We start from the raw sequence: 26019 nt of genomic DNA, 5'->3' as shown, positions 1-26019 counted from the left end.
CTGAGCAGGCGGTATGCTACTGAATAGAGCTGAAGTTTCTTTAGTCTGGCAGAATAAGACATATGTTGGAGACCCTTGATCCTCTTGGTGAGGTACTTTTGTGGTCTCTCCAGCTGTTGCAAATGCCGGGTGAGGTACATACCAAATGGGGCATTGTACTCAATCATGGGTCTGATGAGGGAGGAATATAGGGGTACAATGACATCCTTGGATCTGGATGTGAATCCCTTCATGATGAGGTGTGCAAGGTAGAATGTTTTTCTAACCACTTTGGCAACGTGGGTGTCAAATGAGAGGTCGCTGTCGACTTGGGTCCCTAGGTCTCTGATTACTTTTTCCGTACTCAGTGGGTTGCTGTCTATGTGATAATTTGTGGGTACTTTGTTTTTCCCAAAGAGGATGACTATACGTTTTCTGGCATTTAGTTTAAGGCCGTGACTCCGGCACCAATTGTCCATTTCTGTGAGGCCTTTTTGTAGGATGTGTGTGTCTGCTGGTGTATCGACTATGGCACCTAGTTTGCAGTCATCTGCGAACTTTGTCAGCCACAGCCCTCCCATGTTTGCTTTAACATCTGAGAAATAAATGCCGAACAAGAGGGGTCCCAGGACAGATCCCTGTGGGACACCACTTGTGACTGGCTTTGAGTCTGACATTGCTCCAGCAATTTTAACTTTATGGGTTCTGTCCTTTAGCCAGTTTGCAACCCATCTAGTGACATAAGGGTTTACTTTTAAGCTGTTGAGCTTATCTATGATGCCTGAGTGGGGTATTGTGTCGAAGGCCTTAGCCAAGTCCAGGTATGCTGCATGGACTGCTTTGCCCTCATCAATGGCTCTAGTGACTGTTTCGAAAAAGTCAACCAGGTTTAAAAGGCAGGATCTGCCCTTTACAAAGCCGAACTGGGTGGGGTCAAGTGTCTGTAGGTCCCCTATGTCTCTGTTTATGAGTTCCATAATGATTCTTTCCATAGCTTTGCAGACCAGGCTGGTTAAGCTTATGGGGCGGTAGTTTCCAGAGTCTGTAGAGGCACCCCCCTTGTGGAGTGAGACCACTGTTGCTGTACGCCAGTGTTCAGGTACATATCCCGAAGTAAGGCTAAGGTTAAATAGCATTTTTATGTGTGGGTTTAGCTCCTCTTGGAGTTCCCGTAACACGCAACCCAGGATACCGTCAGGTCCCATTGATGCTGTGTTTTTTGCTTTGTTTAGGGTGGTTCTCACTTGGACATCTGAGATGACAGGGAGATTACATTCAGCTGGGATAAGTATTTCTTGTTTTGGGGGTGAGGGAGGGGAGAAATTTGCACTGAACCTGTCAGCCAGAATGTTGGCAATATCTGTGGGTTCAGTGTATTTTTTGTTGTTGTGAACCAACTCTGAGCATATCTGAGGGTTTCCGCCCAGGTTTCTAACATAGCTGAAGAAGGCTTTGTGGTTGTCTTTAGTGTCCTTAGCGATTTTTCTTTCAAAGTTGGCCTTGGATGTTTTTATGAGAGAATGTAGTTTTCTGCTAATGTTGATCAGAGATATCTTCCCTTCATGGGATTTTGCTCTGATGTGCAGTAGCTTCCTTCTTTTGTTATACAATTTGTTTATGGCCGAGGTCCACCAGACAGGACGCTTACCTTTGGTGGAGAGGGACTTGGATTTATTTGGGATTGCATGATCCATGCATTCTTGGAGATGTCCATAGAAAGCATTTGTGAAGGATTCGGCATTGTGGGATGTGGTATCCACTGGCACAGTGGGCTTAAAGGATACCATCTCAGTCTTAAGAAGAGTGAAGTCTGCTTTAGAGAAGTTTTTCACTGTGGTCTTTTGTGCTGGGGGTGGAGGTGGGATATGTATATCCAGGGTGATTAGGTGTGGTCAGATCTCACTAGTGAGGGGTATACTTCCGGTGTGGAGCATTTTGTCCCCATGTTTGTGATGATCAGGTCTAGTATATTATCTCCCCTAGTGGGAGAGGTGACTAGTTGTTCCAGTGCATTTGAATTTATGAATTCCAGGAACCTTTGGGCTAGGGTATTAGGGCTAGAATAATGTACCCGATCTATGTTTGGGTAGGTGAAGTCCCCCAGTATGATGGTATTTTGTGATACATTCATATCCTCCAATTTCTTCAGGAAGGCTGAGTGGGGTTCTTGAGATTGGGTGGGTGGTCTGTAACATGCTACCAGTTGTATAGCAGTTTTGCCTATGGTTAGTTGCACCTGTATGGTCTCTGATGCTTCATGTGTTGCTACTAACCTAGAGGTGTGGGTGTCCTTGATGAATATGGACACTCCCCCTCCCTTTGTGGTTCGGCCCGGGTTTTGGGGCCGAAAAGCATGATACGAGGTATAGCCTGGTAGCGCTGGGGTGTTCTCAGGAGCCTTGAACCAGGTTTCAGTTACTGCACAGACGTCGATGTTCTCCATGCTGAGGAATGCATCAAGTGCCTGCATCTTGAGATTTAGACTTCTGGTGTTGAGCAGCATTACCCTTAGTTTTCTTCCATTTTTGTTTTCTAAGGAGGTGGGTTTGTCTTTTGAGCCTTGCCTAAAAAAGGCACTATGGGGGTGGCAAGAGCCTTAGCCAATATCTGGAAGCCCAGTGGTGACAGGTGTAAGCCGTCCCTTGCGAAGCAGCGTGGCTTGTCCAACATGTCATCCCAGGCAGACAGACATTGGATCCCCTTAGAATGACACCAGTACTTGAGCCAATTGTTAAAGCTGATCATCTTGTCTTTGTATTGTGGTATCATTCTTGGTGAGGGCAAGATGCTGCTCAGGGTCAGGATCATACCAGCCTGGGCTACATAATCGGAGAGCTCCTCTATGTCTCTTTTCATGTAGTCCAGGGAGGTACATCTCAGGTCATTCACACCAGCATGGACAATGACGGAGTCATATTTGTACTTGCTTTGGAGTGACTTGAATGCGTGTGTTATGTGGCGGATCCTAGCTCCCGATAGACAGCTCACAGTCACCCTCTCCTTGTTCAGCCTGGTCAGCGGGATATCAGTGTGTCTGACTATAGAGTCACCTATTACTAGTGTATCAGGCAAGGTGTTTGGCCTTAAGGGCTGTGATTGGTTGACACACTGATTTATTGAAGTATGTGTTGCATGTGTTTTGTTTTGAGGTGGTGGATTTTTGGATGTCTGCTTTGGGAGCCTCTGTTGTTTTGGTAAGTTTTTTATTAGAGCTTCTGAGTATGTCTTTGTGTTTTTATGTGTTTGGTTTGCAGTTGTGGTAGGTCTATGTGGGACTGGGATTTTTGTGTGTGTGGTTACCATCCCCTCCTGTCTGGTCATGCCAGCCCTGAGTTGAGAGAGTTCAGCCTCCAGTTTGGCTATATAGTTGCATCTCTCACAATTATTTGTGTTTGTTGGGAGGAGGAGAGGGTTGTCTGTGTACATGAGACAATTGTAGCATTGTCTCAAGATACCCAGATTGACCAGCTGAACTGGAGAGGATGCCAGTAATCTGCCACTCGACATGCTAGAACAGTATAAGGGAGTGCTGTACCTTTAAGAGAAGTGGATATTCACAGGGGTGATAAGTAGATGTAGTGCTTTACTTAGTACGAGAGTGCTTACTTAGTAGAGAAGTACTGAGATCAAGTGTTAGGCTTATAATATAGTGAGTAGTCTGATTATACTAAGAGTAGAGCTTCCTTAAGGGAAAATTTGAAGAGCAGACCTGGCGGAGCCAGAAGAAGTTTAACCTTGTTTAACCGGCGCTGCGCTATGCGCACAACCGCGCAAAAACGCCCAGAGGCGGATTTTAAACAGTGAACTACAAAAGAGCTAGAAATGGTCCGAAACAACCAATTACTACAACTTCTTGTGCTGAGGTCACTTCCTACAGGGACAGATAGGCTGCTCAAGGCTCCCCACTCCCACTGGTGAGCAAAGAAACTTCCTTCTATCCAAGTAAGGTAATAGACAACACAGGAACTACACCACAGCCCAGAATACAGCAATGCCTGTAAACTGGTCTAAACTAGTCGAGGAGAGGCGGGAAAACAAGGATTATTTTTTTGTTTTTTTTGATAGAAACACACAGAAAATGCAGAAACAGTGATAAATCAGTTACACAGGCTAGCTCACTTTAGTGGGCAGCCTCCACAGTTAAATTAAACAAACAAACAAACAAACTTTCGATCAAATTCGACTAAAATGTAACTTTAAGTGCAGATTTTAAAATAATGCAGCAAATAGTTAAAAAACAGTTCAAGCTAGTTCAGGGTAAGCTACAGAAGCTATTCCAAGTGAAAAAAAAGCAAAGATACTTAAATCCAGAAAGTAGTCACTTTTCTGAGTTCCCAGCTGCTAGGACCACTCTACAGGACCACAAGGAGCTTGTCTGAGCAGTATAGCCAGAAAAAAATGCCCAGAGGCAGATTTTAAACAGTGAACTACAAAAGAGCTAGAAATGGTCCAAAACAACCAATTACTACAGCTTCTTGTGCTGAGGTCACTTCCTACAGGGAGAGGTAGGCTGCTCAAGGCTCCCCACTCCCACTGGTGAGCAAAGAAACTTCCTTCTATCCAAGTAAGGTAATGGACAACACAGGAACTACACCACAGCCCAGAATACAACAATGCCTGTAAACTGGTCTAAACTAGTCGAGCAGAGGCGGGAAAACAAGGATTATTTTTTTGTTTTTTTTGTTTTTTTTATAGAAACACACAGAAAATGCAGAAACAGTGATAAATCAGTTACACAGGCTAGCACACTTTAGTGGGCAGCCTCCACAGTTAAATTAAACAAACAAACAAACAAACTTTCGATCAAATTCGACTGAAATGTAACTTTAAGTGCAGATTTTAAAATAATGCAGCAAACAGTTAAAAAACAGTTCAATCTAGTTCAGGGTAAGCTACAGAAGCTATTCCAAGTGAAAAAAAAGCAAAGATACTTAAATCCAGAAAGTAGTCGCTTTTCTGAGTTCCCTGCTGCTAGGACCACTCTACAGGACCACGAGGAGCTTGTCTGAGCAGTATAGCCAGAAAAAAATGCCCAGAGGCGGATTTTAAACAGTGAACTACAAAAGAGCTAGAAATGGTCCAAAACAACCAATTACTACAGCTTCTTGTGCTGAGGTCACTTCCTACAGGGACAGGTAGGCTGCTCAAGGCTCCCCACTCCCACTGGTGAGCAAAGAAACTTCCTTCTATCCAAGTAAGGTAATGGACAACACAGGAACTACACCACAGCCCAGAATACAGCAATGCCTGTAAACTGGTCTAAACTAGTCGAGGAGAGGTGGGAAAACAATGATTATTTTTTTGTTTTTTTGTTTTTTTGATAGAAACGCACAGAAAATGCAGAAACAGTGATAAATCAGTTACACAGGCTAACACACTTTAGTGGGCAGCCTCCACAGTTAAATTAAACAAACAAACAAACAAACTTTCGATCAAATTCGACTAAAATGTAACTTTAAGTGCAGATTTTAAAATAATGCAGCAAACAGTTAAAAAACAGTTCAAGCTAGTTCAGGGTAAGCTACAGAAGCTATTCCAAGTGAAAAAAAGCAAAGATACTTAAATCCGGAAAGTAGTCGCTTTTCTGAGTTCCCTGCTGCTAGGACCACTCTACAGGACCACGAGGAGCTTGTCTGAGCAGTATAGCCAGAAAAAAACACCCAGAGATGGATTGTAAACAGTGAACTACAAAAGAGCTAGAAATGGTCCAAAACAACCAATTACTACAGCTTCTTGTGCTGAGGTCACTTCCTACAGGGAGAGGTAGGCTGCTCAAGGCTCCCCACTCCCACTGGTGAGCAAAGAAACTTCCTTCTATCCAAGTAAGGTAATGGACAACACAGGAACTACACCACAGCCCAGAATACAGCAATGCCTGTAAACTGGTCTAAACTAGTCGAGAAGAGGCGGGAAAACAAGGATAATTTTTTGGTTTTTTGATAGAAACACACAGAAAATGCAGAAACAGTGATAAATCAGTAGCACAGGCTAGCACACTTTAGTGGGCAGCCTCCTGTTAAATTAAACAAACAAACAAACAAACTTTCGATCAAATTCGACTAAAATGTAACTTTAAGTGCAGATTTTAAAATAATGCAGCAAACAGTTAAAAAACAGTTCAAGCTAGTTCAGGGTAAGCTACAGAATCTATGCCAAGTGAAAAAAAAGCAAAGATACTTAAATCCAGAAAGTAGTCGCTTTTCTGAGTTCCCTGCTGCTAGGACCACTCTACAGGACCACGAGAAGCTTGTCTGAGCAGTATAGACATGATGGTCTAAAGTTAAAAAAATATCAACCATAGTGACTAGATCATTTACATCAGTGCCAGATTTAAAAGCTGTGTTGCCAGTATGGTATAATGTGAAATGTTTTCTTTATCAAAATTAAGTATACTACCTTTTTTACATTTAATTTGAGACCATTGTCTTTTTAGCAATTGTGAACATGGCCTAACTCAATTTAGAGCAATTTTGAATCGGTGAAAGATTTAATAACAACAAAAAATATACAGTCATCTGTAAGCTTAGATAACTGTATGCCTGTAGCTTTGGCCTAAAAGTTTGATAAATAGACGCTAAACAGGAAACAGCTCAACAGTGAGCCTCTGGTGCATGGATGATAAGATTTTTACTTTCAGAAGTGGCACCTGTGAATCTAACCTCAAGGGCTATGTCAGACAATCATTTAGCTATACACCATACAACATATGGATTTATATTCAGGGTTAAAAGTATGTCAATATTTCCTGTGTTAATGGCTTTGGTTAGTTCAAGATATATTGTACATATTGTGAAATCTATCCACTGCTTCAGTGATTATTCAAATAAATGAAACAGGTTTAAGAGAATGTACCTTTCTTTGATAAAGTTGAACTGATGAGGAACCAGGATAAAGAAATGTTCAATAATCCTACTAATTATTATTGAGACAACATGCCCCTTGTCTTTACACATGAGGCTAATGGGTTTAAGGTTACCAGGATCCTTGGTTTTGACACCCTTGTGAGATGGAATTACAATGGCTGTTTTCTGGGCTTTAGAAAAATTAAAACAATGAGTAACAAGGTCACACAGAAAACCCAATCAGTAAAAACTAAAAGAAAAATCCACCCATACTACATTTTCCACTGTGTGATTCCTTAAAACCTTTTGTATTAGAGGTAACATGGGATATATGCAAAAGACCCCTTAAGGACATCAGGTCATTTGCATATATCTCATGTTACCTCTAATGCAAGAGGTTTTAAGGAATCACACATTTGAAAATCTAGCTTGGCTGGGTTACTCATTGTTTTAGCTTGTTATTTGGGATGTTTTGCAAACACCATAATGGTTATAGACATCAGCTGGGTACGACAACCCTGGGTTTCCAACTATTACCAAACAAAGAACTTATTCTGTGCTGATAAGGCCATATGAAGGCTAAAATATGCATACTGACAGCTAGTGGTGTTTGTTTTATTATCCTTAGTTTGTTCATAACAGACCGAAAAAGGAAAAAAGTTATAGGTGTTCTGAACTCCTGGACTAGCTCTAAACATTGTTTAGTCTCAGTATTTAACTTCCTAATATACTTTAAAAGAATGATTTGCAGTTTATGGTTTCAGAGGTTATTTGAACTTCATATTCAGCTCTGAACATAAATGTACTCTGAAAGTAGACAAAATGAGACATTTTATAAGCATTAAGGAATTTCCTTGTATTGTTATATAATTTATTTATGTGAATACTCCATCATGGGGCTTGTTTTTAAATTTCTTATCATAGTATGGATAGAGACTGCCTCATAATACAACTATTTAAAAGATTGTAGAATTCGGAGGCACAAGCTAAGGCCTTGGCACGGGGATGCATCAGAGGAAACTTACATCAGAATTTAATTAGGTCATCAAATAACTGAATAAGGTTTGCTTTTGAGAAGTCCCTAAACATAAAAATAATACATATGGAGGTGTGCAGGAAGTAGCCATATTTGTGAGCACAAGATCAAGGGTATTTGGCCCTCTGGTATGATCGTTAACCATTTGGATTAGACAGTTAGCATTTATAGTGTCATGGAGGCACTGGGCATGCTGACCACTGACTGGCTACTCATATGAAAAAGAGCTTTGCAGTCTTTTCATCCTTCTCTGTAGTCTTCCGTTGTCTTTGGAGCAGCACAGCAGCAAAGATCACAGAACCTTGGAATAAAGTGCATGACCATCTATGCCAAGGTGACATGTCCTTGTCCACATGGGTCTATGACCTCAGAATTGTGATTATATAGATATATGTATTCAGGCACATGCACACTGTGAGGAAAGGGGAAAAAGTAAGGAAAAAGAAAAAAAATAGCTTCTCTCTTTTTTTTCAACTCTGAATATCAGTTAAATCAAACTGGTACCATCCAGTTAAGGAAATTTGGGCATTGCTTTAACTTGAGGTCAACAAAAAGCATACCTCTCAACTGTCCCAGTTTTTCACAGAATGTTTAGATTTTTGCCTCATATTTCTGGTCTGTTCCTCCTAAAAGTTGTGGTTTTTCTGGCTAATCACTGATGACTGACATCTTTAAATAATGAAACGCATTTGAGTTTCAGGCCTCATCCCCTTCAGAAAATGTGTGTTAACACAAATACTGTATTTCTTGCAATTTTCTAAGTTTATAAGAGCAATATTTAAAATCTGTTCCTATTTTTGAGCCTTTGTCCCCCCATTATTTTAGACTTTGTACAGATTTTTCATGCTAAGTTAAGAGGTATGATCAAACAGTAGGTTTCTCATTACTATAAGAAATGAATTAAACTTTTCATCTAGTTATAACAGTGCAAGACAAAGTGTGAAAACAAAGTGAGAGGCACAGTAGATGCAGCATATTGGAAAGTGTTACAAACGAGAAACACAAAATACTATGGATGAAACATCAGAAAACATATTAATCATACATAAAATTTAAGCAATGAGACCAGGCCCTCAGTAAACATATCAGATAGCTGTATGAATGCAACTTTGTTGAAGAAAGCAGTGTGCAATAGCATTCAATAAAGTTGCCTGATATTTGTTTACTACATTGGTGGGCTAAAATTCTCTCCTCCCCACACCCCCTATGCAAGGGTGTATTTGCCTTGTCATTCTTTTACAAAATTGACTCTAAGGTTATTACACATGGGGGAAAATAGGATTTCCCCCATGCAGTAGAAATTTGGTTTCAATACTCTTGTCTTGTCCTCCTGTGGCTGTTCATTAGAACAAGCATCCTGTTCCCAATAAGACATTGCACATTACTAGACATTGAGAGTAATAGTTATACCTATTATACTTTGAGACCTACCTGAAACAGTTTAACTTATGGTACATATGCATGGTTTGCATATATTGTATTTTCCATATTTTCTTAAATAGTTGCTACTTTACTGTAATATTTTTGCTATGTACGTGGTATCAAAGTTCTTTGAGTTAACAATGGGGTCTTATACAGGAAAATTTTAAAAAGAGGGAAAAAAGAGTGAATACATTATGAGTACAACACAGTGTACATACGGGATGAATGAAGTACAGCAATAACACAAAAAACTTATAAATTATTTCACCTTCACAGTGCAATGTGTGCATGGGGGTTGCAAGAAGTGTAACAAACACATTGCAAGGCAAGTGATGTCAATGTACAGTAAACATGAAAAATTGTAACATGCAGTGAAAATCTTCTAAGGTCTCATAGGCAATAGTTCTAACCTGTTGTAGATTACAAGGTAGATATTCATAAAGGTTACTGTAAAGTAACTTTTTTGTATTCAGGTTAGTTTGCTAAACTGTTTGAAATGAAAGTGGTTGTTACATTTGTTTTGTTTGTGCTATGCAGTAAAGGAGTTTTAATATAGATTAACAACTTTTCACTTTTTCTTATCCTTTCAATGCATTAAGATAAATCTTTATACAATAATACAGTTATCAGAGTACTCAAAAGAATTAGTGTTGCTCCAGTAAGGCTCGAAATGTAAATTTATATAAACATTAATGGTAATTATAAGACAGATATCTGAATGCTTAGTGAACTATCCATATTTTTGGAATCATTCTTTGAATATTTTTTTAACTATAGTTAATTAAAAGTCTCAGATAAAATGGATTCTCTTATTTATAGCCAGTTTGCCTAATGAACAAATTAAATAGAATGTTTGTGATTATTTAAAAAAAAATAGTCAAACAAATTCCATTTCATGCAGGAATTCCATTGCAGCAGTGCTGACACATTGTCAGGCCAACTATTTCTATCCCTTTGTAGAGCAAGGAAGTCTTCAACAGATGCATGGTAACGGGCAGGATATGTGAAGTATTGTTTGTAAAATGCTTCTTATTCAGAAGAGTAAATATTATAAAATTTGAATAAGCAAAACGTTTGACACTTCTGAGCAGCTGAGCCTACAAAATTGCTGAATGGTTAGAAGCAATATAAGACAAAAAATATTGTGAAGACTTGTACCACACTATGATTGCTGATATTTATTTTTCTTTCAGTTTTCAGATAATGCATTTAGTGGTGTTACCGCACTGAAAGCTATACATATAGAGAACAACAAGTTGGAATCCCTACCAAATAACTTCCCGTACTCCAACCTTGAGAACATGACCCTCTCTGACAACCCTTGGCAGTGTACGTGTCAACTCTTCCCTCTGCAAAAGTAAGGGCTCATCTTCTTTATTTTGTTTACAATGCAACACATTTAAACAATCGTGCAACAGATCGTCATGATGTGAAAAGTTTACAAGTGATTTTTAGTGGAAAAAAATAAAAGTATTTAGAAGCACAAATGTTGATCAAAACATTTTCTGTTATATTTGCTGATGTTCCTTTATGGTACTTCATAATGGTAAAGAAATGTTTAACTAACTTCTTCTTCTTTCGGCCTTACCAGTTAGGGGTCACCACAGTGGATCACCTTGTCCACTCACGATTGTCAGTGGAGTTTTACGGTGTTGAGTTGCCAGCCCAGCGCCCAACCTTCCACAGAAGGCACACACACACACATGCCTAGGGCCAATTTAGAGTGTCCAATCCACCTACAGCATGTCATTGGGATGTGGGAGGAAACCGGAGCACCCAGAGGAAACCCGCACGACCACAGGGAAGACATACAGACTCCGCACAGAAGGCACCCCAGCCGAGAATTGAACAGGAAAACCTCTCGCTGTGAGGCGGCAATGCTAACCGCTGCACCACCATGGTCACCCAAATACATTTTTAACTAACAATCTGCACAATATAATATCATCAAATACATTTTGCTGCTAGATTAATTTATTGCATGAACCTGCTGCAAATTTGTATAGTGGTCTCTATCACAGAGGAACTGCAAGTTGATATCTGTTGTTATGAGTGATCAAAATATCACATCTCATACATGACTAAAGAAACCTTTGCAGGAAAGTCTTGCAGTGCTTGATAAAGTATGTTGCCTCCTCAGTTCCTGTTAAAATTCAAATTGCTAAATTGTGAATAAAAAGTAGATTATTCAACATGGTTTTCAGTGTATTGAAGAGCAGTGTTGTTACTAATGGATGAAATGTAGTATACAGCTGAATATGAGCATGTTTATGAAGAAGTGAGTGAAAAGTCAGACCAAGACATTTATACTGCTTCATGGTTGTTGAATAGAGAGCCAAGAAAATTAATACAATTTTTCAGAGATGAGAAATAGTTTGGAAGCCATAAAAACTGATTTGTAAAATTTGACCAGATAGTCTGTGACAAAATTAAAATTCTTTGGAATGAGCTGAAGTGAATGATTCCAAGATCCTGAATGATGAACAAGCAAGTATGGGATCTGCTAAATGCCAAACATTTGAAATTAAGAGTAAGGCAACAAAACTGGTGAAACAAACTGAGCAGATGGAACGACAACAGATTGAAATGAAAGAAAAAGCAAAGAGTTGGAATCAGAAATTGTCTAGAATTTTGAAAGATGCTGACGGGACAGATCTTATGGACTATGTGAAAACTATGATGGCAGAATGGGCACTTTCTTTAAAAGACTCCACAGAGATTGTCATGGTGAAATATTTGTTAGTGTCAAAATCAGATATTAAACATAGGAAGCCTATATCTGAAATGACTGAGTTTCTAGCATGTTATGAAAAGAAATAAGTACTTTGGAGTTTGTGGCAAACTGGTAGAAGGTTATCAATACCTAGGCAAGCTGTATGTGCGCACTGTGACAATTCTAAGCTGACAAACAAATGCTGTGATTTGTGGAAGCAGTGTAAGAATGTAAACAAGGAAGTTAAAGTAAAAATAACTACACTCAAAGTGTGTAGACTACTGGTGTTTTGTTTTTGAATATCTAAGTGGAGATATGGTATAGAATATATTAAAATATTAACCATATGGCACTGATAATGCCATGTCAATTGGACTATGGTGAAGTATTAACCTAATGATTAATTCTTTTGACTGAGCAAAACATCATTATTAATTTTAAATTTAAAAAGAATTACAAGTTTGGCATTTTAATTTCTATTTATTTATTTTTATTTATTTTATTTATTTTACATTTGTTGACTGGGATAGTCCGACTGGATATATGTCCATTTTCAGCACAGGACCGGGGAGAAAAGCTCCAAGATAATAATACACATTGAACATTTAGTAAATGCTAGTTTCAAGCAGATTACAGTCATAAGCACATATAGTACTAACTTATTATGAAACACTTTACAAAACATAACATTAATTTCAAAGTTATATATACATCACATTACATTCAGGTTTAAGATGCATTGAGCAGCAGTTATACAATTGACCCTTCCTAAAATGGAGTGGCAGAAAAAAGCTAGAAGTAGTTGAAGGTAAGGCACCTAAGAAATAGAGACGTCATTAGTCGCGGTTAGTGCAAGGACATAATCATTGAGATCTGAAGTATTTCTTGAGTTTGTTTTTGAATTGAGTTAGTGAGGGTTCTAGGGTAAAGTCAGCTGGGAGTCTGTTCCATGTTTTTCCAACAGAGTTGGCAGAGAGTCCCCAGCTGAGTAGTTGAATTTGTATGTTTGAACTAGGAGTCTAGTGAATGATCGCAGTGGCCAGGTGCTGGTGTAGGGGCTGATAATATTTTTTTAGTGCAGGTGTATTTTCTGGTTGGTAAAAGACTTTATGTGCTACTATTAGCTGGCTAAACTGCAGTAGGCTTGGCAGTTCAAGCCATCCTAGGCGATTTAGGTTGTGACAGTGGTGTGTCAGGTAGGCTGTGCCAGTAGCAAATCTGGCAATGTGGTTATAGCAGGATGATAGTTTATTATGATCTGTTTTATTTAAGTTGGTGAATAGAGGTGAGGTGTGGAGAAGAGGTGATAGCAGATGGGAACAGGCAATTGCAGTTCTAGCAAGTGGGGTAAGGAAAGGTTTGATTCTGTAAAGAGAGCCAAGGTTTTATGAATGGTTTTGATAGTTTGATTGATATGCGCGTCAAACCTCAGGTTGTTATCAACTATGGCATCCAGTAGTTTAGTTTGAGCTTCTGGGGAGATGATAGTGCCATTGTTAGCGGTTTTGTTAAAGGATGGCAGGGGGGGGTCCCGCATGTGGGGGAGAAGATGAGCAGCTTAGTTTTGTTGGGGTTTAGGATTAGATGTTGATTGGACAGCCATTTTTCCACTGTATTGAAGGTATTTTGGGTTAATGTGAATAAAGTAGCTGGTGAGGTGTCAGAACAAATCAAGGTGGAGTCATCCGCATATTGAATGCAGGTAGCATCTGGGATGACTGAATGAAGGTCGTTGATAAATATGGAGAAAAGAAGGGGTCCTAGTATCGAGCCCTGGGGGACTCCTAATGTGATGAGTAGGTGAGATAATAGCTTGTCCTACCATAGGACTGCCTGTTGCCTGCCCTGCAGGTAAGATTGAAACCATTAGAGTGCATGGTTGTTTAAGGAGAAGGCCTTCAAGGTATTTATAAGCATTTTGTGGTCAACCATGTCAAAAGCCTTGGATAGATCTAGAAAGAGTGCAGAGGATAGTTTGTTATTATTGTGGTTGTGGTTAATGACGTTAGAGAAAGAGAGGAGGGCAGAAGTAGTACTGTGGTGTGGCTTAAAGCCATGCTGAAATTTGGAAAACAGCTTGTTTTGTGTGAAGTAGTGCATGAGCTGTATGTGTACACACTTCTCCATAATTTTAGTTAGAGGTGACAGAAGAGCTATGGGTCTAAAGTTTGACAGTTCAGTGGAAATGCCTCCTTTATGGAGAGGTATGACATGGGAGATTTTCCATATAGTGGGTACAGTAGCTTCAGATATAGCTCTGTTGATCAAGATTGAGATGGGGTACGCTAAGGTGTCAGCAGCCTTTTGCAGACAGTCTGCTGAGAGGAGATCGGCAGCCAGGGTGGTGGGTCTTAGTTTTTAAGTAGGGCATGAATAAGTTGAGTAGGAACAGGTTGAAAGGTAAAGTATGTTTGGGTACTGGGTATGAGCTGCATTAGAATTAGAGCCATTGGGAGAGAGTAGGCTGGCTAGAGACTGGATAGTCTCTGTGAAGAAGATGTTGAAGTTATTAACAATGTCTACTGGGGATTTTTGTTGGGAAGCTGAGGGGGGTGGAGTGGCGGTTTGGCCTGAGTGGAGTAGTTTGTTTATTCCTGCCCAGAATTTTTTGAGGTTTGTTTGGGTTTGTTTTACATTTTATTAGTTGACTACTACTTGCATTTATCAGACAATGAGAGTGCCATTCAGTCAATCCTTCTAAAACTTATAGAATATAGTGAATTATTAATTATATGAAATTGTAACTATACAATTGACTTGAAATAGTGTAGTATCATCCACATTATAGAGAAATTTACAGAATTAATTGCAGAATGTGATGAACTACTAACCATGTGGAAATAATACTAGAAAAAAATAGTTATGTAATATAAATGTAAGGCTTTTGTTTTGTTTCTTTCAAGAAAATTATAATCAAAGGACATTTGACTGAGTTTATTGACATTATTCAGAGATTACAAAATGTATTGAAGTATTAACTCTATGCAACTTAACACAGGTTTGAACAGAAATGGTATGATTCCTCATTCTTCTCTTTTCATGAAGATCGTAAGCATTCAAAGGATGTTTCATTAAAACTGTAGAAATAATGCAACTATATCAGGACATAATGCAGCAATCTTTAATCATATGATTATGTACTTAATGAAGTGATATACAGCATGATATAATTTAATTATGTGATAAACTAGTATTAAGGTGATAAAAAGCAATTTATTGAAATGGCATACAAGTACAAAACAAAAGGTAAGTACATCTATTCTTTATGATTATATGTAAGGAGGAGATTGCTCGTAACAAGGGAATTCTTATTAATGTTCCAGCAATCATAATTTTAACTAAATAATAGAACATTTCACATTATTTAAAGAAAAATTGCCTCAGCTGTGTTGAAATGTGAAAATAAAAGCTGGATAATTAATATACTTAATAGGGAATAGTGAAAGGAATATTGATGGTGTTAAATACTTTGAGGCTATTCTAGGATTAAGATTGGTGGCCCTGATCCAGCTTAGCACTGCTAGGTATATCACGTGTATGGCAGTTGATTATGATTGCATATAGCATACAGAAAATGCAATGGCTATGGGGTGTATACCAATCATGCTTACTATACTTTATTTGACTGGATTGGATAGTCATGTGTGATGCTAAAGAAATCTCTGAGATAAAAGAAATGATAATCGCCTTTGTTATCCTCTGTTGGTTAGTTTGTTCCTTGGTTAAGGCAACGCTTTTGCCAAACCAGAAACATGATATTGACTGATGTATGCCAGGATAAAATGTGAGGTGAGTATATAGGACTATGAGGAAATATGTGATATGGATGCCATGTGTTGATATGGAAGGTGCCCATGATATTAACTGCTAAAGGAATTAGTATGTTTGTGATACATTTTAAGTATATAACTAGATCAAACTCGGATACTGGCTATGTAATGTGGAACTTGGAATATATGCAGTTGGAGGTAAAAGACATATAAAACACATATAAAATGATAGAAGTAACCAGAGATGGCTGAGCAGAGTTTGCAACACTAAAGTGTCAGAGGGCAATTGAATGGACAATATTGTCCACAGTCTGCCATAAAACAAGAATAGAGAAGATTATAGACAGTGGTATGTCTTTGAACAAAAGGAGAAAGGCTTAATAAATAATTTATAGTTCTCTTTGAGAAATGAGGTAGTTAATAGGATAATAAATGAAATGTGTATTAAATTAAAAGAAGTGCATGTTAATGTTTAAAGGTATGCTGCCCTATGTACTGAGAAGTACCTACATGATAAAGGAACAGCACCAAAGGACAAAATGGAAGCTGTTAGAGTATAGAAGTTATAGTAATGAGTATACCAAACTGCATTAAATAATATCTCATTTTGATGTTGTAAATATGTTAATGTTTAATAACAACAATGAAGATATTTTTCAATACAATAATGAAACCTTTGCAATGGTAAGCTTATAATAAAAAGTATATATATATATATATAATATCAACAAATGTGCATAATGATTTTTAAGCACAATGCACCCAGTATCAACTGAGCGATATGAATTCAGTTAAGCAAACATCTCTGACTCAGAAAAATATATTTAGTCTGACAAGGGTGTTAATCCCAAATTAATGCAAATGCCTTTTTTTTGTTACTGGGCACCGTGTATGTATCTTTGTGTGTGGGTGTGCCACTCTCTGTCTCACACACGCAAGCACAAACACATGCATGCACACACATGCACGCACACACATGCATACACACACACACACACACACACACACACACCTATATTCATTTGTACATTGGGGGAAAAGAAGACTGTTCCAGTGCTCAGTGGGTGCAGAGTACAGTAGTTTGTCGTGAATGAGGTGCCCAGCTACTGCAGGATTCATGTACTCACTTTCACATGGCAAACACATCTGTGATAATTCAGATGATTGCCAGTATACCTGCAGCATATATTTATGATGTGTGAAGAAACCACAGCATTTTCCAATGTTCCATGGAGAGACAGGATGCATAGCGTCTACAAAGAAGGAATTCCAATTGAAAAGCAAATTAGAAAACCAGGCATTATGATGCAGCAATGCTATTCTCTGTTTCATTGTGCCATTTCTATGTGTGTGTGTGTGTGTGTGTGTGTGTGTGTGTGTGTGTGTGTGTGTGTGTGTGTGTGTGTGTGTGTGTGTGTGTATATATATATATCAAATTAAAATATCTAATGTGTTGTTATTGAACATTTTGTGTGTGTGTGTGTGTGTGTATGTGTATGTGTGTGTGTGTGTGTGTGTGTGTGTGTGTGTGTGTGTGTGTGTGTGTGTGTGTGTGTGTGTGTGTGTGTGTGTGTGTGTGTGCATGTGTGCATGTGTGTGTGTGTGTGTGTGTGTGTGTGTGTGTGTGTGTGTGTGTGTGTGTGTGTGTGTTTATGACTGGCTGGTGATTCAAACAATCATATGCACACACGTAATATGTATGTGTCTCTATCTACCTATCTATCTATCTATCTATCTATCTATCTATCTATCTATCTATCTAGCTCATCTAATCTATCTATTTATCTATCTATATTTATATCTGTATCTAGACAGAGAGACATTGTGTATATAGTGAAGTCTGAAGACCTGCCATTCAGTAAAATGATTCCTAAATAGAGGCAGAAAGAGTTGGAGCCTGCATTCCCTACATGTAGTCGTGGATTCTTACTAAAGTATAATATGAATAGTAATACATTTAAAGTGGGAGGATGGAAATATGCAAGAGGATAAACAATTATACCTACATCAATCTGTTTACAAAATAGTTTAAAACTGTAAAACTACAGAGATCATAAAGATAGATAATAGTGGCCAATTAGAAAAATAAACATTTCATAGATCTCAACAGCTTCAGCAGCTTTATTAATTGGAAAATGATAATTGCAGTGATTACAGACTCAACAATAAGAGCCACAGTGGAAGTCCCCACAAATTGTTTCTCCTCTTTAAAGTCATAAATTAGTTTACATAAACATGAAGCATCTGCGGATAAAATTCAGATGCTTCATATGCTCATTAATTCTCTTGTAGATAGTGTATTTAACTCAGAGTCATGTAAAGAGATGGCCAAGGTAACCTTTGAAGCAGTAATAGTTCATCAGAAAAAAAAAATGGAAGATGGAAACAACAACGACTTTTGACTCTCATTGTAGAGGGATTAAGGGAAGCAGTGGGTCCTGGTCCACAGGAGCTATGCAGGCGAGAATTTAATACCTTGTCAAGGTCCTGTCCAAGAAATAAAATTCACATAGTCTTAGACAGACAGCAGAGAGAGAGAGAGAGAGAAGAATCACACAAGGATAGGGCCGGAGCATTTGAGAGACAAGGGGGCTTGAAGGAGTACAGCCAGAGATAAAGGCAAGGATAGTTTATTGTAAATGAAAACTACGAGTTACTGAAGTTCTGCAAACTATTTAAGTTCTGTCATTTGTCTGAGATTTAATATGTCGGAAAGCAATTCAAAGAGCTATCAGACTTGTATATTGCCATGGCAAGTTTACTTCAGTAAAGTCATTTTTTTTTTTAGAAATGCAACTCTGGTTTACTCTGTGAAAGTTAAAGAATAGTATTGCATGTGATTAATACAGTATAATGAAAGTAATGAAAGATGGAAAATGAAGTGACATTTGAAGGTGTATAACGGGTGGTTACGTACATGTGTGCATGTTACCGCTCTCTCTCAACAGTATTTTCTTGCACACACCTCATCAAACACAAGATAATTGTATCCTTTTGCATGAATATTGCAATGCTTTTCAGCAGCATTTTTGTCTTTAGATTCGTCCTCCAGCTAACTCTATAAATTGGATAATATGCCTCCATGGCTTATTCATATTATTTTTGGGCCTCCTTACCATGCTTGCCCTCATATTATTTTTCACCACCACTTTCCTAAATAATCCATTTATTTTGCAGCCTCTGGTGTAGCTCCACATAACCCAGCGACTACAGCTTCCTCTAAAGGCAGGAACTTTTTCATATCCTGGTGGTTATAACCAAATTTCAGGATTGTGGACAGACATCATATTTGTGTAAGGTGGAGGAGGGACCTTTTTTTCCTTTTATGTAATTGTGTAAGCCATTGTGCAATTAGGTCTAAGTATGCTATCTATATTTGTTTCCTGTTACATGCTATATTGTCATTCTGATGTTGCTTGTGTGTATCTGTCTTCTATGTAGTACCCACAAATTGCTCTTTATTTCTCCTTGGGGAACAGACTGTTAGATTTAACTCTCATACACCCCAAAAGGAGAGCCTAACTTCAGCAATTCAGTCAATTCTCCCATCTGACTTCCCACCGGATCGTGATTGTTAATCCTGATTCTTCAACCCTACAGTTAGGTAACTTCCAACTGCATGCACCACCAGGATTGTGTTGCCTGCTTCTGTTTGCAAAAAGTTATATAAGCACACAAACAAATGGCTATACCACAATCATGGTAGTATGTGTATCATTCCAAGTTAACAATATTTAATGATAAGAGATTGCTCAACTTTATTCATATTAATGAATGACAGCTCACTCATCCAGAGGCTGTACAGAAAGATTTGGTATTAAACATAAGGTGCCATGAACAGGCAAGTACAATACATTCTCCCAGATTTTTGCTAGCACTTCGACTAAGTCAAGTGTAAGGATTATGACATTTATGTCTTAGTGTTATGGAATACCATACCAGAGATAGCATGCTTGTAGGTGAATCCTTAATCCATTATTTAGAACATGTGCAAAGCCCCACATAACCTCATGGCAACCAAAAGAGTAAATATGGCTTCATATAGCTAATGCCTCTCAACTGTCCAAAATTTTGCAGAATGTCCTGATTTATGCTTCATACATTTGGTCTGTTCCTTGTAAAATATGTTGTTTGCTGGCAAATACTTGAGTTTCAGACATTATATCCTCCAGAAAATATATGTTACTACAAAACCTATTTTAGCAACTTTCTCCATTTATAAGACAAATATTTAACATCTGATATTGATTTGGGGCCTTTGCCCTGCCATTAGTTTTGACTTTGTCCAGAATTCTTGTTCTAAGATGTTGAGCAGTATGAATGTTGGCATTATATACTGTTTATTGATGTTGTACTGTACTGCCAATGTTTCTTCTACAAGTCTGTTAGAACTATTCTTTCATCCTTTGTGTGTCTTCACATCGCAACTTCCACAATAAACTTAAAATGATATTGTAATGACTGTAAGAAGTATAAGTAAGTTATCTTTTTAAATAAGTCTTACACTTTTTCCTTTTTGAAAACTATTGATGAAGTGATATATACCATATATGTGCAAGTGATACTGAAATTCACCCAGCTTGTGTCTATCTATTTAGGTGGCTAGTGTCCAGTGTTGTTAATCCTGAAGCAGTGTGCGCTTCACCGTCACAGTACCGTGGAAGGCAGATCAGGGACAGCTCTGTCTTTAGTAGCTGCAAGCTTCCAACCAAGAGAGATGGCAGTGGTAAGAACAACACTCTGATTACTAAAATATATGCTTATAAAGGGTTTAGAATAAAATTATATTTGTGGGTGATACTTACATCTCAGGTTTACTGTTCATCAAGATAATCCACAATTTCCTTGAACATACTGAAGCACACTTCAGTTGTCTTCACTTTTTTTTGGCACTGCTAAGTAAATAGATACTGTAGAGAAGTCTAAAATCATTGGCATACAGCACAAAATTTATCAAAGTCAAATTTTATAATATTTGAGGACTTTTATATAATGTTGAAAAGAGTCCCAAACCTCAGAGGTAAGCCACCCTGCACGACTTGTGTGGAAGCTTTACTATCATTCCCCAATTATATTTATAAGAACTTAGAGACTACAAAGTTTCAGGGAAGATAAAATGTGTGTAATTTCATCTCCGGTGGTATTTTGCAGCCTCAGAGTTGTTATAGACATATATATCAGTAAGGCAGTGTGGAAGGTGAAACACTTCACTGTAATTTCCATCTGGATGGCAGTTAATAATTTTAAAATTAATAAAAAAAATCAGTGTTAGCCATTGTGTCTGTAGAGCTATGCAACTAATGAAGTAACTGATGTATACTCTGACAATGAATGCCTTCTGATAATAGTGAAGATACAAACACTGGGAAAAAGTTTTAATAATGATTTGCACTAGACAGATCACTTATGAAGTGTTGTTAAAACTTGATATACCTACCTACAGACTCTCTCCTTTTGAAAGGGCCTTACCTACAGGAATCTCAGACACTTTTGTAAGCTCTTCTCATCTCCATCTTGGATTAATGGAATTAAAGCAAATTCTGAAACCAGTGTTACACCTCTAAAGGTTTTTTTTGCAGAAGGGTTTTGCATCTCTGGGGTCCCAACATGACGGTCTGTACCCTCGTATGCCTACTGTTTATATACAGTAACAGAAAGAGTGCAGTACCTCGGAATGGGGGGTGATACTCTGAGGTATAGCAACCTCATATTAAATGTATAGCCCCTCCTTTGCTCTGTCAGTTCTACCATTTCAGGGACTGCAGCTATGATCCTCTGAATATCAGCGAGCATCTAATAGGAATACTGCTGTTGCATTTTACTATCAAACTCAAGAAAAAGAACATCCGGTCATTCCCATAAAGTGGGGCGTACAGCATGCTTCCAGTGACTTGTGATTGTAAACTTAGTAGCAGAGATCTGCACTGAATCAGATTTGGTTACTTCGTAAGACCTTCAAAGCAAAATAGTAAATGCATTCTTATACTGTGCTTCATTGGCAGTCCGTTGTTTGTGGTTATTTTTTTTCAAAGGTTTTGATCCAAAGATTTCCTAATAATGAACAAGTTGAGAGCATATATAACACAGAACAACTTCTGTTCTTGTGCTTTCTACATATATGATTATGCATGAGCTGTCACATCTAATTATTTAATTGAGGAGTATGAGTAGCTGGCAGTGTGACAAACACTTTTCTAAACATCACTTTTGTCTGTATTGCCTTTTGAACATTAACTTTACTCTGTCCCAACAAGCTCATTTATTCCTCCTTGGATGAAGGTCACCAACAAGGTGCTGTGAATGAGGAAGCCATCAGGATCATTGTTTAGTGCCAACCCTCACAGTACGATAACAGCTTGAGATTCAAAGATCACACAACACTGCCTGATGACTCATGCATGCTGATGTGCAGGAATCAGAATGCAGCTATCATGCTAATGTACAGACTAATGGGTGCATACAGCTCTGTGCCGAATACTATAGTATTCATGGGGTATTAATCATACTGCCTCATCTGCCAATGATTTCAACCACTAACACCCACCCACCCTCCCTTCCCAGCTTTTCCAGCAGCTGTATCACTAATTGCACCCAGTTCATCTGGGCTGCAGTTAAGGCTTTATCCCTGTGTCCCACAGAGGTGGCTACAGTAGGTTAAGCCTGATATACTGCAGTTTAAAGCAATACTTTTATATAGATAGATAGATAGATAGATAGATAGATAGATAGATAGACAGACAGATAGAGATAGAGAAATATACATATCCACCCATATAGAGAGATATAAAAATATACTAAATGTCAGCATCAGGTCTGTAACAATAAATACGTTTTCAGGCATAATCCACCACCAGCTGACCATGCAAACACATTTCAGTCAGGAACACTGCTACAAATATAATATCAGCATATTTTATTTTTGAGCATACACTGTAGTTTATAAGTACAGCTACTCACCTGGCCGCACATATAACTTAACAACTGACAAACAATATGGTTTATGCAGATAATTTTCATACTACAGAGATTACGTAAGCATGCCAAAATAAGTTTAATTATTGTTTATGTAGGCACAACCCTAACATTGGCATTTATGGTATAGTGCAATGCTTATCTGCAAATTTGGTGCTATTATTTGCATATTACCTTCACTGGAATAATTAGCATGCCAGATCTCTTGAACTGCATGCACCCATAATGCCTTTTACATTAAATGACCACCTCTTGCATGTGTTGTAAATCGTTTATGAATCCCACACAGCACATTCATAAAACTCTCCCATTGGACATTTTATACTGCAGAGCTTCTGGCAATGTGATTCAAACTTTGCTTCTTTTACATTCTACAATGATGACATTAGTAGATATGGGTTAATCCCTAGCCGATCAATGTAGATCACTAGCCTATTTTGTGAGACACAGTCTCTGCTGCTTTCACACAGGTATTCACATCACTGTCACTCTCTCTCTCTCTTATACACACAGTTTCCTCTGCTTTCATACACGCATTCACACACACAAGATTGCTCTTACTATCTCTCGATGTCTGAAACATACACCCAGTCTCCTCTGCATTCATACACACATTCAGTGAACATGATCACTTTCACTTCCTCTCCAGCTCTCTCGATCTCACATACACACATACACACACACACACACATACACACAGTGTCTCTCGCTCTCTTTTTTATTTTTACATTTTACACTCGCTAAACAGCAGAACCGTTGCTTAATGAGCGTAAAATAATGGCGGCTGTTATTTTTTTCCAGTCCGCGCTGCATGGCAGCTTGATATGCTTCTGTGAAGCAGCAGACTAATTTTTCACCGGGCATTACTTATACATTAATACCCTGCTGGGGAATGTTTCTCCTTCAATCAGTGTGTTAATGTACAGTTTGCCCATTTTCTAATGCACATTTTTTTAGTCTTTGCAAGATGGAGCATGCATCCGTCCTTGAAAAAGATTACAAATATATACATCATTTACTTTACCATTAAGGATTTTTGCCAAGTTCTGTTTTGTTTATTTATGAAAGATATAGCTATCACAAAAATAGTTAATGATCACATGATTTAACATTTAACATACAAGTGCAAAACAAAGAGAAGTAGTTGTGTAGATGTCTAAGTTTAAAGGAATAAGCTCAGATCATGGTGACAGCTGTGTAACTCTAACTTAGAAACAGCATTTTGCATTAAAAAAGGAAAAAGCAACTAGATTATTAATGAATGTGATACCATTAAAAATACAGGTACTTTATATGTACTAACAAAAAATGAACTATTGAATGCATGACAGAAAAAATGAGTAGCTATAGCAGATAACCCATAACTAAAATGAAATATCCCATATAAGGAAAACAAAAGTAATAATAATAATAATAATAATAATAATAATAAGGGTCTATATTAGATGATCGAACTTTAAAAAGTTCGACTGTCATATGGATGACACCATATGATCAAACTTTTGAAAGCTTGAACATTTTAACAGAGATCTCTGTACAGCACAGAATGGGGAGATTTCCCTTTTCTGCACTGTAGTGCAATCTCGGAGTTGGTATATTTAAAGACTGGGGTGTGTGGGTGTGCAGGGTGCTTGCCCCCCCACTTAAAACATTCAGGTAGGTTATTTGTGTAGTTTATTTTTTTTTATTAGATGTTCGAACTTTTAAAAGTTTGATCATATGGTGTTGACCATATGATGGTCAAATTTTGAAAGTTTGATCATCTAATATAGACCTTAATAATAATAATTATAACAATAATAAGGAATTATGTCATTACAGAGTAAGTGCATAAAAAAGAGAAACTGACAAGCTTCTAAACAGAAACATACATCTCATAGATTACAAAAATGTTCTACCTATTATCTGGAGGTCAAGGCCTGGAAAAGTAAGTCTGTTACAGGACCATTAGCTACTACAAACTGATAGAAAGTGATTGTACAGTTAACAATTGAGTAGAGCACATTAGAGCTCCAGCATCATGTTAGGAAAAGTGTGCATGAATGGAGTTACCTAAATATTTATAATGTATAATTAATTACAAAGCTACTATCACTGTTGTTGTCCAAATTTGAAAGTTTCATACAGCTCTCATAAAATGCGTATCACCCAAGCTTTGTATGTTCAGTTAAGAGAAGCTTATAATGGCATTAATTCAGCAGGAGTTAATTCAACTTTATTTCAAACAAATATTCTTTACTATATTTTTCTGTATTTTTCTGAAGCAAACATAAAATGTAGAATGAAGTGATGCTAGCAGAAATGTGACATAATATATTTCTAGTACTTTTTACAGAAACAAATTAGTATAAACAAACATGTAACGTGTTAAAATTATTGTACTTGGGCACATAAAATTCCATTACCTACTTCACTTTTCATGCCAACACTATAGTTCTGTCAAAAGTTAACAGCTGTAGATATACTCATCATAAAGCTTATCTTCCCCTCTGAATTTTATAAACACTCGCATTAGAGAGAGCTGTAACAGTAATTAAAAAAATTGAAAAAAATTGCAAAACATGGGGAATATCTCTTTCTTTTTAATAAATGTTTAATGACAGCATTTTCTAGAGCTCCTATCTATGCAAACAATTCCAAGCATAGATCCTAAATCTTCTAGATTTTGTTACAGACTTGGGAGCCATACATATATCCTCCCATTGTTTCTTTGTGAATTCTTATCCAATTTATCTTTCCAATCCTTTCTAACCTTCTCTAACTGATTCCTCTAGTTAGAATACAATATTTTATATGCCCTACTAATTATTCCTTTTTTAATAGCAGCTTCTGTTCTAGGTTCTACTAAAAATGACTTCTGTTCTAGACTCTGCTAAAAACTCTTATCAGTGCTTGTCATTCACTTGGGATCCCCCCATTTCTTTCTCTTTGTCTATAATTTGATACCAATCTTTGATAGGGAAGGCAATCTGTAGCCTGCAGTCCAAATCTTGGCAATTTCCCATTCTTTTACCATTCCCTCTCTAATTATCAGCTCCCAATACCTTGGTTCCTTTGCCAGTTTTCTTTAGTAAATTCCAGCCTCCTCTTGCCTATTCTCTGTACCCCTAATTGTGGTCATCTCTATTCACAGAATCTCCTCTTTCCATTCCTGTGTTGGCTTAGTTCTTAGAATACTTTCTGCTACTTTACGAATATAATATTCTCGATGGTTATTGTCATTTTCCTTAAGGACCTGCATCCAAAATCTAAGTGTCTCTTTGTTTCTTGAGCTTCCCCCATTTC

General features: G+C 37.7%; 1 protein-coding gene across 1 annotated transcript in view; it reads left to right on the top strand.

Annotated features, from left to right (window-relative positions):
• CHAD (chondroadherin) overlaps positions 1 to 26019 on the top strand; it is a 384845-nt gene that overhangs the window by 165150 nt on the left and 193676 nt on the right. The window contains exons 2-3 of the mRNA XM_044084980.1: positions 10473 to 10636; positions 20361 to 20488. Coding sequence (XP_043940915.1) covers positions 10473 to 10636; positions 20361 to 20488 — 292 coding nt within the window. The remainder of the gene's footprint in view (positions 1 to 10472; positions 10637 to 20360; positions 20489 to 26019) is intronic.

Source organism: Protopterus annectens, chromosome 10.part0, assembly GCF_019279795.1.
Source record: "Protopterus annectens isolate FY-2018-M chromosome 10.part0, PAN1.0, whole genome shotgun sequence".
Taxonomy (NCBI): Eukaryota; Metazoa; Chordata; order Ceratodontiformes; family Protopteridae; genus Protopterus; species Protopterus annectens.
This window is presented reverse-complemented; position numbering and strand designations above follow the sequence as displayed.